Raw genomic sequence first — 14,259 nt, 5'->3', positions numbered from 1 at the left:
CCTCTAAAATCAACTGAAATACAGGGTTTTTTTCCTCAAAAGCATACCAGTTTCCCTCAATTTTGAAAGAAAACAGATGAAAGTTACTACGTGGCATTTAAATAGTTTCCCAATTAAAAGTTCCTCATTTTCATTTTGAAATCACCACTGTTGCCAGTGTTGCCAATGGTGGTGTATAATGGAATATCATAGTAGAGTGTTGATATAATTCAGGGTGAAACTACATTTGGAGATTTCTTAAATACTCCTGGAAAAAGAACTTCCATCCTCTGCAGCACCTTAATTCACCCTTCCTGGTGACCTGTATTGCAGAGCTGAAATCATCACCTGGTCTCTGCTTGTCCCTCCTCTCAGTGTATCTTCACTAGGAGTCAAATTACACTCAAGTATTCAAGCTCTTGAAGGGAAAAACAGTTGAGAATTTTTCCAAAAAGATCCAGAAACAGGAACATCTGGCAGTGTTTTAGCTGCAGAGGGAGACCTTTCTTTGATTTCTGGAGGGGCAAATAAGAGAAGAGGTGGGAAATTTTATTAAGCCACTCACTGAAGAAGGTAGGAGAAAGGGATGCTGATGTTTACCCTACAGCAGCAAATGTTTAATTTGTTACCTTGGTGGTAAATGAACTGATTTCTTTTTAATTAATAAGCTAGTAAAGGACAGTAGGCAATGAGAGGAAATTAGAGTTTCCAACATTGCTTAAAATTGTAAAAAAGCTGTCTAAATCATTCCTTATTGTCATTTGTTACTTTTCACTGCTAAGCATTTGACTCATGCATCGCTATTTCTACAAACAGCTACAAAAGCAGTTTTTTCTTTGTAAATTCAGCTGATTGGACAAAGCCTAAAGAAAACATTTTAAGCCCACCACAATTATTTAAATCTAATATCTGTTCCTGCCCATCCTGGAACTGAATAAACAGTTAAATTCATCAGGAAATACAATCCTCCTAATGAGCTTGGCCAGCTCCAGCAATTAGTTTAAATTCACTTTTGTAATGGGACCTATCCCAAAACACATGCTCACTTGTTTATTACTCAGTAAAGCCATTTCACAGTTGGAGGAATAAGTATCACTAGAAAATAATTCTACTTCGGGAAAAATTAATCTTCCTGAGTAGCCTGGGAATAAGTGTAAGTAGGATTATAGGGAGGATCAACTCAGCAAGATGGCATCAAGTTTCTGCATGTGCCTTCTCTCACATGTCTCAGGGCTCTTCCCAGTCACATTTGTTTATCTCACTAACAGCAGAGTTCCAGCGCTAGCAGCGACACAGAGGCTGATCCTTTCTGGGAAATGAGCTGTACCTCTTGCTGTTTCATGAATCACAGGTGGAATTGTCAACTAGTGCTGGTCTCAGAAATGTCAGTGACACTCAGTGGTGACATGCAAAAAAGGCACCAAATTGTTTTTCAGGTAGTGGATTGGATTGTCTGTGCTAGTTGAGAACTCAGCAATGTTCTCAGGATCAGCCTTCTTCAAGAATAAAATGTGAAATGTGTATTTACTGATTATAGCATTTTTTTCCTGCCTATAGCAGGACATAGCCTATTTTTTATCCTTAATTACAAAATAGCTGGTACCTGAAGAAAAAAGAAGAGGAAGTTTGAACAGAAGCTGGGAAGCAAGTACAGTGTTTTATAGCTGATGATTGGCAAGCTGACATTCCCAAGTGAGGTCCTGACTGCTAGGTAAATAGTGCTTTCTTCAGGGACTTACAGTATAGTAGTGCCTAAGCATATATAAACTGTAGTTTATCTTGCCAGTCTAGATGGGACTCAAGTAGACTTTAATTATATTGCCAAGCTTTATAACAGCTCTGCAAAGCCCAGAGCAGTGATCAGAATCGTAAGTAAAACATTTTTGGCCTAGCAACTGACATTTCACTCTTCAGTTTTATATGTGTCAGGAAATTGCATGCTTGCAGCTGAACCTCAGAAGAATTTGAGAGGGTAGATAACAAATATGTCTTCATTCTTCCCCAAATAGCATTGTTTCTGTGAGTTAAATGGAATGAAAAATTTCTTTTACTCTTGGCCGTTACCACGATTAACACTAAAATCATTTGGGAAAATCTCATCAGGAAGTTCCTGCATCACTAGCTGTCATACAGATGGCCATTGCCTCTGTGATCCCCTTCCACTATGCACTAGCAGAGGGATAAAACACATGCTGCAAATCAAGTGTTGCAGACAGATCCACACTGTGAAAAGCTACGCACAAAAATTGGAGCAGCATCCTGAAAATCTTCCTGGGCGATATCCCGCTCCCCTCTGTCAGCCCTAAGCAGCCCCCAGAGTTGTGTAAGCCTTGTGGAAAGGCAGAGTGGGACAACGAGGGGCAGTGGAGAGCAATAACAGCATTGCATGGCCTGCCAGATCAGTCCCAGCCAGGGAGGAGAAACCAAACCTCCAAGGAATTTCCTATAGATTTGGTATTATTGCCATTATATGGGTGGTTCTTTGCTGTTTTGTCTTTCTGCCTCTTCCCTTCCCAAGCTGGCAGCATTCCCATTTTGATGGGAGCTCTTATTACACTATTTTCACATGTACACAGTCTAGGAGAGGAAGCTCTGATTAAGACACTCCTTAATGAGAAATTTTCAAAGAATTATAGCTTGCCAAAATAGATAAATGAGAAATAATGTTGTTTTGGTTCAGACTGGATTCCAGAGAAATAAAGCTGATGAACTTAAGAGTTTGTATCTTGCCCTCACAGTTGCAGCAGTTTAAAAATCAAGTTAAACAAATGCATACAAAGATTCTGGATAGAGATCAAACTCCAAAACATGTTAGGTGATTCTCTTAACCTTTACTCTATGTAAGGGAACATCTATTTCCAAAGAATCCTGTGTTTTCTAAAGAAATTGATTGATTACTTCAAGTATAATTGAGGTTAAATGATTATTTGAATTATTTTTTAATTGTATTTACTCAAATAAGAACAAAGGTTATAAAAATAAATTTAAAAGTTTGTTAATATTTTTAATTGCTATCTCAAGGCTCAAAAAATCATTTACATTTTATCTCCATGTTCCTTAAAGTATTGGGACTGCTCTCAGACTGGAAAAGAAAGTCACTTATTTTCTAGATTGAAAATCCTGTATTGTTAATTTCTGTTTTCTGCTGTACAAAGCATCTCCGTGAAGAGATCACAATGTTTTTTGTTGAATATTTCTTTTTTTTTTACCACTTTGTTCCAGAGTTTTCCCTTCCTTTTCCTAGGTCCTGCTTGTGGCTCATTTGAAATCATGGTGCTGCTCAGGTCATATATACCAGTTTAATTAATTTTCAGGCTTTAATTACCTCAGACCCACAGGTTTAATACCCAGTGTGAGGGAAAGTTTTAGGAAGCAATATAGGAAATATTAAGTATAATATAACCAAATCAGTGTCTGGTGAGGTGTCCAGATGGAGGCTTTGAGCAATCAGCTGGGCATCCCAACTCTTACAGGTCTGTGACACATCACAGGCATTTCTCCATCTCCTGTCATGTGAAACTGTGCCTTGAAAAAGCAGATAAGAACCTATGAGGGAAAAGGTATATGGAGCAGGTTTATCCTTCTGGCCCACCAGTAGGATCAAGTCAAATTTAAGTTAAAGGTTTATATTTGTGTAACTGGGTTATTTACCAAAGGATATCTTTGAGTGATTTTGTGGGCAAACACAAGTTCACTGTCTTTAATCTGAACCAGCCAGAGCTGTGCTAACCCTAATGTAAGAGCCACAAAGGGCTGGTTATTGCAGGATGGTAGGCAAGATAAAAAGTCTTCAGTGTGTCTTGCTAACCACAGCATTTGTCAAAATTGTCTGATTTGCAATAGCCAGAGTCTTCCTGCGAATGTCTGTTTAGATGTACCCTTAATCAGGCTATTGGCTTTTTTTCCTTTTTTTTTTTTTTAATTTATTTTTGTTCTAGAATAAGAAAGAGAATACTATAGAAATAAAAAATTATCAAAAACACTTTACAAAAATCATTAAATATGTATATACACAAAATACTTTATTGGTTTTAACTGTAAATGGCACTCATAAAATAGTTGTGTTATTATAATATTTTCATTATTTTAATATATAGGTATTTATGCATTATTCCCCGATAGTACTAACTGCTAGTAGTCTAGTAAATTCTTAAAGTATCATCTCAATGATATATTTCATTACTTTTGTTATAATCACAGTAATGTTTTATAAAAGTAGGAGAACATTCTGTTATTTCACAGCAAACTGCAATGGAGATGCAAATTTTGTATCCCTTCCTGGACTTTGTCCAGACTGAAGATGTAAGAATAGAGCTTTTAATATCATGATTCAGCAAGGCTCATGTGCTTAGCTAGATAGTTCATATTGCAAGTTTCTCAAGTTTAAATAGAAAAGTTCTTAAGTGAAACAGCAATCACAATTGCAAAGTTCTTGCCTTATGTTTTGGGGAAAAACTATCCATTTCATGGGGGTTTACACCAGAGGCAGATTTTTTTTTTTTTTTAAACATTCTTAAAATATTTTTTACAGGTCTGGGGTTTTTTTTTTTTTTTTGGTTTGTGGGGTTTGGTGGGGTTTTTTTTTGAGGGAGAGGGCTAAGCATGAAATTTTCCTTCAATCTGTAAACTGAAGAAATTTTTGAAGGGTAAAGGTTTTCATTTTCAGCATTTCACATGGCTCTCTTGATTTTGTAGTTCAGATCATCACAGTTCTTATACAAAGATGAAATGTGTGTCATGTTGAATTAACTCTGGAATAGATTTTGAGTATGGCTGTGGCATGTATAGCCCTTTCAACTCTAATTCTTTGTGGGGATTATTCACTCCAGTGTTTCATCTCTAGTTTTTTAACCCCTTCCAGCAAAACTGTAAAAATGTTAAAAACAAGCTTGAAGAGATGCTGCATTGTTGCCCATGTCATATATTCTTAGTAAAGGATAATTGGGAGGAAAAAGAAAAGTCACTGCATTCAGCTGGACCTTGAATGGATCCCTTCTTCATTTGTGCAGATCATAAATGTTGAGCTGAAAAAGCACACACCTTTGTCTAAACCTCAGCCTGCCCTCATGTGGAAATCTTTCATGGGGGAGAAACATTTGAGGGGAGAAAGAAAAGATCAACAAACATAATTAATTTTTGTTCCATTTCTTCTGTGTGTTTGTGGTTAGCTTTGCTTTCACTAAACTTCTTTGCAAAAAATTACTTGTTTTTTTTAATTTTGTTGGAGTTAAAGTGTCAATACATAGATGCTGATGGATCAAAGCACAACAATTGGAGTGCAAAATACGCTAAGACTATTGTTTGTATTGCATCTGCTTAGCATTGCTGAGTTTAATTCTTCTGTGAAGAACTTCATAATGATGCAGGAATAATTTAAGCTTCAGAATTTTTAGTGTTTTGGGAGAAGGATAATTTAGAAGTAGGATAGTTTTCCGTGGTCTATGGAAAACTATCCTACTTCTGGTAGTTACCTATCTCTTCTGCATAGCTGGTGCATGAAGGCCTTCAAGTGACAAAAAGTTGTTACAATTACCCACTTGGAAATTTTTAGTCAATTTTCCTTTTTGTTTTTTCTAATAGGGTGGAGTGAATGGCTTGACTGGAGAACTGGAATTTGCAGAAAATGGGGGGAATCCCAATGTGCATTTTGAAATTCTGGGGACAAACTATGGAGAAGATCTTGGCAGAGGCATCCGCAAGGTGAGGCTCCATATATTCAATCAAGAGATTGCTGATTTTTTCAAAACCTTTCTTGTGTTCCATGTTAAAAGAAAAGCATTTGATGGCAGATAACATGGTGTTCTATATTGTTGAAGGAGTAAGATGTAGGAGAAAAGCTTTGAACTTTGAGATACTCATCTGTTTCATCGTTCCAAATAGGTCTTGTTCCATCGTTCCAAATAGGTTGTGTTGCTCAAGATATCATTTTTAATGCAGAATGGGTTAAACTGCTGATGGACTGTCCCAAGAGACCAGTGAAAGTTGTTGTTTTTTAACCCTTACAATCCCTGTCCAAAATTGCAAATCTTAGATTGAATTATGTTTAGAGCACCCAGACTGGTCCCTGATACTTAGTCAAAGTGGGATGCTCCACCTACTATATGATTAAAATTCATAGCTACAGAAAGAGAAATTCTTTTGTAAAATAGGTTAAATTTCTATAGCCTCTTCATGAAATAAATACATGGTGTTTTAATAGGCATTAACTTATACAGAAGAAGTTAATGTTATGTATTTAGCTGCCAGACACAGTCCAAAGGACTTAGGTTGTTACAGGGAATAGCATATATATCCAGCAGAATTACTCTTTCTTGGTATTTGGGTTTTGCCAGTTTAAAACTAAATGTAAGTCCTGTGTAACAAATGGTGGAAACACGTCTCTCTTTGCAACGAATATCCTTAACTTTGAACAACTGCTCATCTGGTATGGCAAAAATCATATGGCACTTCACAGGTTAACAAAATACTAATAGGCTTTTCCAGGAGCAACTCTCCTTCAAAGATAGACTTTCTGAAAAATACCAATATCTCTTCATTTAGTGTATCAAATCATACTGGGTTTTGTATAGGAGGAACATGAAGTGATTGAAAGGAAATAGAGAATTTTCTTAATATATGTAAACTGGGTCCATGTGTCTGTGTCACTTGATGATGAAGTACATCATTTGTCTGCATACCTTCTGGAGCAACAGATAAGTACTCTGAAAGAAGGAAGAGATAAATAAGAAGTCTAAAGTGTCTAAAAACTGAACTTTCTCCTCCACTTTTCATTGGAGTTGTTATTCTGTTTGAGCTCTTTCATCTCTTATCAATACTCTAATGCACGCATGGGTCTGTAGTTGTGTCACCTTGAGCAGAGGTCCTGACAGATGCTTCAGAAACTAGGCAGAGCTGGATCTGGTTGATATTTGGAGGTACCTTACAGAGAGTCTTTGCTGACCAGTCCTTATTCCCTTACATATAAATTCTGTCTGATTCAACATATTTTGATTTATTTTCCATGCTGTGCACTGTGGAGCTATTTATTCTTTAGAGCTGCCCTCCTAAGACAAATCTGTGTCTCTTCATTTAATTTATTTGGTTGACTTTGACTGGGGATTTTTTTGACTTCAGGCCTGTCTGGGTGAATGCCTGAGTTGTGTTCTTTCATTCCCAAAAAGATAGAAAAGGAGAGACTTGCAGAAAGGTCTTGGAAATACAGAAGTACAAAAAACTTCCTGGCTATTCTAACTCTTTTTTGATGGCGTGTTTAAAATTGTACTGTTAATTTAAGCTATGGTAGAGTTTGACTTTAGAACAGATATTAATGACTGTGGACACACCTAACTTGTGTAAAACAGTGGGGTAATACAAACAGGTCTTTTGAACCTTCCTTGTTTACTCTATGGTAGTTCAGGAACAAAGAGACATTCTCTGTCTTCGGAGAGAAATGGATTTGAAGTTGGTCTAAGAGAATAGAGTTTTGCTCAGATTATAATTAGATGATGAAACTCAGCATGATACAAACCTGTTGAGGAGGAAAACAAATCTTAAAATTAAACTAAATACTAAATATATAGTAAATACTAAAAGTATGTCGGATTTTTTTTACATTTGCCAAGATGAGCATTTAAAATTAAATTTAGATATTATAAGAAAATTTTCCTGTTGAAAAAGATAATAAATGCCTCTCTGTAGAGTTGTGTGATGCATTGCAGCTGGTTAAAAAGAAGATAACGTCCAGAGCAGAACAGATTAAAAGTTTCATTTTTTTTCTAAACAGCACTCAATAATCCAGAGAAACCTTTAAAAGGAGGTGTACAGAAAAAAATTTCTTTAGAAGGGAAGTTCTTTATGTATTGTGAGGATGTGATAATTGTTCTCAGAAGTTTCTTTTTAAAAATCCAATGATTATTTCAAATTTTTGCAATAAATTGAGTAAGAAAACAATTTAAAATTAATTTTTAGTCAATGTCAAAGAGTTAAAAAACAAGGAAGGTTTCTTAAAACAATTGCTTCAGAGACAGTGAAGAAAATTTAGAGGGGGTTTTACTATTTGACAAAAATTCACATCTTTTATCTTGGATTAGGATTTACTTTACAGTGTGTGAGCTACCAGTGTTGGAAGCAAATCACAATAATTACAGGAGTCAGATATATTTTTGTTAACTACACTAATTAAAGTACACTTCAGATTTTCATGTATTTAGTGATCTGACTGTAGAACTACCTAAGCATTTTTATTTCTCAACTCTAGTAGAAGCAGCTGCAATTAGCAGACTAACTGAAATACATCTTCCCTAATCAACATATTTTCAAGTACTTTTATAGGAGATAATGAAGGGTAAAATCATTACAAAAGGCCCATTGAAGTCATTGGGACCAGAGATTCCCATCAAGTGAATTGTGTAAAGGACTGCTATTTTGTTTTCCTGAGGAACAGTCAATTGATTTTAATAAAGAAAGTAAGATTTTAAAACACACTTGAATTTCTTAAGAGAAAATTGAATTGAAAAGAGATTTTCTTCTTGAAATCTGTTCTGTTCGCGTTCTGGAGTAATTTATACTACTGCAAAGTTCACTTATATTTGTAGGTGATTATTCCCAGGACTCAAGAAAAGCCAATAGTTTAGGATGCACCTAGAATTCATGTTTATGATCGGTTTATTGGGTCAAATTAGGCCATGTATCTAGAAAAAACTATCTTCACGTCTCCTCCTTCAGCTTTCAGGGGTTACTATCGTACCTGAAAAGCAGTGGGAGAATCCATGTGAGAGGTCATTCATTGTGCTGGGCTCTGTCACCTGGTGATTGGGTAGCAAATCCTGGGGTGGGATTTGCCTGAAACAGCAATTTTGTACGCTCATGACTGTAAATGTTATCCATTACCTTGCAGAACATGGATCAGTTCACTTGCACGGTTTGCCAGAGCCAGGTACTTGGAGTAATACACTCAGATTGCTGCCAGGTACTGATCTTATTGACACCAGTGGTGTTACAACCCCAAAGGAACTGAAGAAAAACTCTTGCTTTTACACAGCATGCTGTGGCTTGCATTTGTGCAGATGCAGTTATATTCAGTGGGAGACATGGGTGTATTTCTGACATTTCTCTGTTGGCATTTGTCTGTTGGTATTTGACATTTGAGTATGTATTCTTTGACATTTAAATTTCGGGGCAATACTTTTATCTGTACTGCTGAAATAAAAGCTGCCATTCCCGTGAATAACCATCCAACAAACAAACGAACAAAAGGGAGCTGATAGCTCTGAGTACTGTCTTACATCTAGGTGGTGTAGGAAACAGCACGGCAGAAATAAAGCAGTTTTCATGTTTCTTACAGTGCTCCTTGTAATTCAGAATGGGCTCATCTTCAAAGGCTCTGTTTGACATTTGAAGTTTAGAGGACTTTGTTTCTGTTCCCCCACTGGTTTTCTTTCCACAGGTGGGCATTTGAAGATGGTGATGTGTTTTGCTCTACCTTCCTATCCATATTAGCATACACCCACCTCCTCCTGTATATTTCTCTTCTGAAGATGTTTTAGGTTATTTCCTCCCAGTGAGGGAGCAAGATAATGTTCCTGGCTCTTGCATCTATTCCTGTCTGCACCAAGATGTCCATGTCAAGGTTTCCTTTGCATTCAGGACAGCTAGAGATGCCTTGGAGGAAGGATAGAGCTCTGAGCATGCAGGAAAACAGGTAGCCTTGGTGGGGCACCAGGGTAACCCAGGATGCTTTGAGCCATCTGCATTTGTCCATTAGGATTGTAGGGTCCAGTCCTAAATCATTTTGATATGATTTGATCATCTTAAGGAGGAAATGTTATCTATTTTGATCCAAGGGAGATCTGGTGTCAGGCATCTCATGTGAAAGGGATTGACACCTGTCTCACGGGTTCTACATGGTTCCTCTCTGCTTCTGCCAGTGCAAGTGGCAGGATCTTCCCTGCAGAGTCAATGCATGCAGGTTTTCATTTCACAGACTATTAAGGGTTAGCACTCCATAGTTATGCTATTTGTTCAGAGATGGGAAGGCTAGTTTGCATTTCTTCATTCTCTTAAAATAATTGCTATTTCCACTTCATCTGAAAATACTTGTTGATCACAGCAGTGGTATTTCTTTCTAATACACCTTTTTTTTTTCTTAAACTTGCATCGTGGAGCAACGTTCCAAGCATATATTTTGATCTTCAGGAAGTTGATTTCTATTTTTATGAAGTTAAAATTTATTTTCTGCATCCATTATCTCATATTCCCTTTTGTGCCATTAGGCAAAAAGATCACTTATGCAGCTCTGCCAACAGTTAATAACTAACCCCATTTAATAACCAAGAGCATGTGAAGTATTTCCTTCTCAGTTAGCTTCTTGGTAAGCTACTTGAGGTAAATAATGGGTTCACCTGGTCTCTTTGTGAGCACGATCAAGGTAGAGCTGTGTGATGTGACTTGAAAAATATATTTGTATCACCTCTTGATACTTTAGGCTGTGACCTGTGCAGATGTTTCTGAAGGTTGACATGCAATTGATGATGTGACTGAAAGATATCCTTGTGATTTAGAGAGACACTATTGATGGTGTATTTTCTAGTAAGTTGAAATAAGAGTTGCTGTGTCTGACTGCTTTGCCTCTGGTATTGATGGAGAAGGTGGACCTGGCACAGTACTACCATGATAGTCTTTCTAAAGCAACTTTAAATACTTAATCACCCTTCTAGAAATGAAGTAAGCTACTTAATACTAAAGGTAAAGAGGTAATTAAATATGTTGGTGAACCAAGACTGGCTGTTCTGGTTCAGCACAGAACTTAAATTTTGCTTGTAAGCCTGCTGAAGGGTATAATTTCCTCCCTTCACTTAGTGCTATGCAGTAAATCAATTAAGACACAGTGACCGATGCTTTACTTTCTGGTAGCTTCTGCAAATCTTTTGTCAAATCTTAGTGAAATTTAATTTGGCTGCGAAGTGTTGGTGATTTGATTGCCATCACAATGAAACTAGAGTTAATAGAGAACTGTGTTTTGCTTGGAAATGTACTTCTGCTTAGATTAAAAGCCAAACCCATTGCATATTTGACTATAACAGAAAAAGAAACTAAAGTATCCGTCCATAATTGTATTTTTGAATTTAAAAAAAATTTAAAGGTCTTAAGAAGAAAATTTCTTTTTTATTTTGAATGGAACATTTTCTTTTAAAATCTGAGTATGCAGAAAGACAGGCAGACTGACTCGAAGTAATCAGTAGTGTACCGTTTGGAGACTTTATCAGCTTTTGGACTCTCTGATTCAGATGGGGGGAGTGAAATCTAATTTTTTGTACTGGATTGCCCAGCTGTCTGCCCCGATCCTGGGTTCTTTGGATGAATATCTCATTCCTTGTAATAAGTGCAAAGTAAAGAAGCCAGAGATGGATTTGGTGGCTTGGTGGATGCTGCCCCAGGAACACAGAAGACGAAGGTTCAAGTCATCCTTCTGATAAATGTAGAGCAGAGTTGCTACAACTCAACCCATTCCACATGAATAATTCACCTGTGGGAAAAAACATCCATCCAGAATCCATAAGAGCCAGGATCAGGTGTTAGGACCAAAGTGACCCAGAAGTCAAACTCCAAACTAATACCCACAAACCCAAGGCAAGCACAGTGAGCTATGCAGGCGTTATCCCATCTACATCTTCTTACCAGAACAGTCAGCCATGTCTGCTGAGCTCCAGTGTGTTTAGTGTGCTGCAAAAAAGAGAAATTATTTTAGGCTGTAATACTAATGGGTGTCCAGATTCTCTGGTCTAGGACAATAAGGATAAGTGCTCAGTGAAAATTCAACTCAAATAATTAAGATCTGGGTTTATCCAGTTTCCAGCTCACAGGCTGGATGGCCCTTAACAGTGACTTACAGGGCTAGAGATGATTTTGGAAAAAAAAACAAAAAGAGTTTTTTCAAGCCTCTGAATAACTGCAGCACTCTGGAGTGAAGAGAGGTGTGCTCCTGCATGGGGAACAGTGTGGGGAGAAAGGGAAAAAGCAGGATGGAAGAAGGGGAGAATGGAATGGAACCCTGCAGAGATGCATTGATGTCAAGCAGAAATTCCCCCTGAGACCTTGGTGCTCTGTAGTATTTCTCTTCACAGTTTTGGCAGGGATGAGCTCGTCTCTCTTTTGCTCAGTATATCCAGTCTTGTCAAAACTGATAAGAATGTTCTTGCTGAAAAATATTTTCAGTGTATTGGGAACTGCCTATTTTGACTGATTGCTTTCATCAGAGAGAGACAAATCTTTTTTATGCTCTTTAAATTATATAGTTTCATGCATTTTATTCATTTCTGTTCATCTGGAAAAGAGGTTATATTTTACCCATCTCCTGCAGAAAATATAGTTGTCTTGACAGCAAAGAACAGGAGAAATATTTTCTACTCTCAAACTGTGCTTTTAATTTCCTTTCATATCTTGTTATGACAATGGAAACTTGAGAATGATCAGTCAAAAATGAATAATAATTTTAAAAATCTGAGAACAGCGACTCCTGTTTTCTGTTGATGCTGTTAAGCAAGTGCCTAACCACAGAGGCTCCCATGTGATTATTCTGGGCTTCAAAATTGGCATAAGAGCAAAGAATGACACAGAACTTCAGTCATTTTTGCAGTAGAGATTTTTTTTTTTTTTCCTGGAAAATTTTGAATAGCAGAAATTTTGTGGTGGGTTTTTAATATCTACATTGGAAAAAAAAAAAGGATTTCCATGTTGGTCAGTTTTATGTAACACGTGAAACTTGATTTGAGTCCACTAAATATTTTTCCTTCATTTTGGATTCCTCTTTTCCTCTTGAACTTCTCACAGTAAACCAGGCCAGGAGGATAGTTCACTTCTGTCTGTCTGAACTTGATATTGGCAGAACCTTTTACAGTTTTCAGTATGACTGGTTGGGCCACTTTTGAAATACCTTTACCATGGTTATATGGCTTTTTCTTCTGCTTGGGTAGCTGTGAAAGCTTCCTGGTGAACATGGATCTGTAGAACTGGCTGGCAAGTTGTGAATTTTTATCCTCAAATGCTTCCACTGAGAAAATTAACTTTGTAACTCTCTTCAGAGATCTGAAGTGCTTGGAAACTTTGAAGTGCCTCAAAAATGACATTTTGAATAATGTCAGAAGGAACTGTGTATTATTTAAGAATGGACTTAATGCTTCATTGACCTCTCAGCCAGTAATGCTTCTATGTGATTTTGGAAATCCCATTAGGGACTTCTCGTCACCTTTAAGAGAATACTCAGTGGGTGCTGCTTCAAGAATGTGGTTCATCATCCTTGAAATTAATAGGATAAAACACTTAGCTCTACTTGGAATTACTTGTTTTAAGGTGGACACTCTCAATGAATTATAGGTTATTTTCAGAATTAAAGTTTTTAATGCTTGTCTTTTGCTCTTTAGAGCTGCTTTGTTTTCAATCAAGGCTATCATCTGATGAAAATTACTTCATTTCACAAACGCTTCTAACTGGAACAAACATATATTTTCCAGGAGTAGGAAAAAGTAATGTGTATTTAACCCTCCATTAATCCAAAAGAATGAGGGTGTTGTAGCTAATTTGTCATGTGAAGAGGGAGATAATAACTATATCTCTAGTAAATTATATATTTCCACCCAAATTTGTATGCAATCTGAGTATCCTAGTCAAAAACTCCCAGTAATTGGAAAACTATGCAGACAGGAGAGAGGAACGTTAAAAAACTGAACCGCTTCTTTTACCCGGAGGTATGAAGTGATGGCAATATGAAATGTGTCATTACCTTTTGGCTTTTGAGGGTGGTGAAGGGCTCAGTTCTCAGAATTAAGGGCTCAATACAAACCATTGGGAGGGCTGATACATATCTGTGGGTTATAATCCAGATCTTAATCCATAATCTGTGAAAGTAGATCTACACAGATTTAGAATCATAAAATTGTCGAGGCTGGAAAAGACCTTTAAGGCCATTGAGACCAACACCAAGCCCATCACCAATCCCTGTCTCCAAGCAGCACATATGCATAGCAACTTTTTGAACACTTCCAGAAGTGGTGGCTTTTCCAACACCATTCCAGAAATGGTGGCTCTGCCACTTCCCTGGGCAGCCTGTTCCAGTGCTTTAGCATCCTTCCAGTGGAACCCTCCCTCTCCCTGCAGCCTCCTCGCAGGCAGTTGTGGAGAGCAATGAGATCTCCCCTGAGCCTCCTTTTCTCCAGGCTGAGCACCCCCAGCTCCCTAAGTCATAGCACTGGTGCTCCAGACGCATCACCAGCTCTGGTGCCCTTCTCTGGACACACTCCAGCCCCT

The 14,259-nt window shown here is 37.4% G+C and overlaps 1 protein-coding gene across 2 annotated transcripts in view; it reads left to right on the top strand.

Annotated features, from left to right (window-relative positions):
• Window positions 1-14,259, top strand: part of GRID2 (glutamate ionotropic receptor delta type subunit 2) — a gene marked incomplete at its 5' end in the record, with an annotated part of 671,475 nt that overhangs the window by 472,722 nt on the left and 184,494 nt on the right. For both annotated transcript variants that reach the window (XM_084203835.1, XM_084203834.1), the window contains one exon: window positions 5,560-5,679. In XM_084203835.1, coding sequence (XP_084059961.1) covers window positions 5,560-5,679 — 120 coding nt within the window. The remainder of the gene's footprint in view (window positions 1-5,559; window positions 5,680-14,259) is intronic.

This window comes from Fringilla coelebs (genome assembly GCF_963513975.1).
Source record: "Fringilla coelebs genome assembly, chromosome: 4".
Taxonomy (NCBI): Eukaryota; Metazoa; Chordata; class Aves; order Passeriformes; family Fringillidae; genus Fringilla; species Fringilla coelebs.
This window is presented reverse-complemented; position numbering and strand designations above follow the sequence as displayed.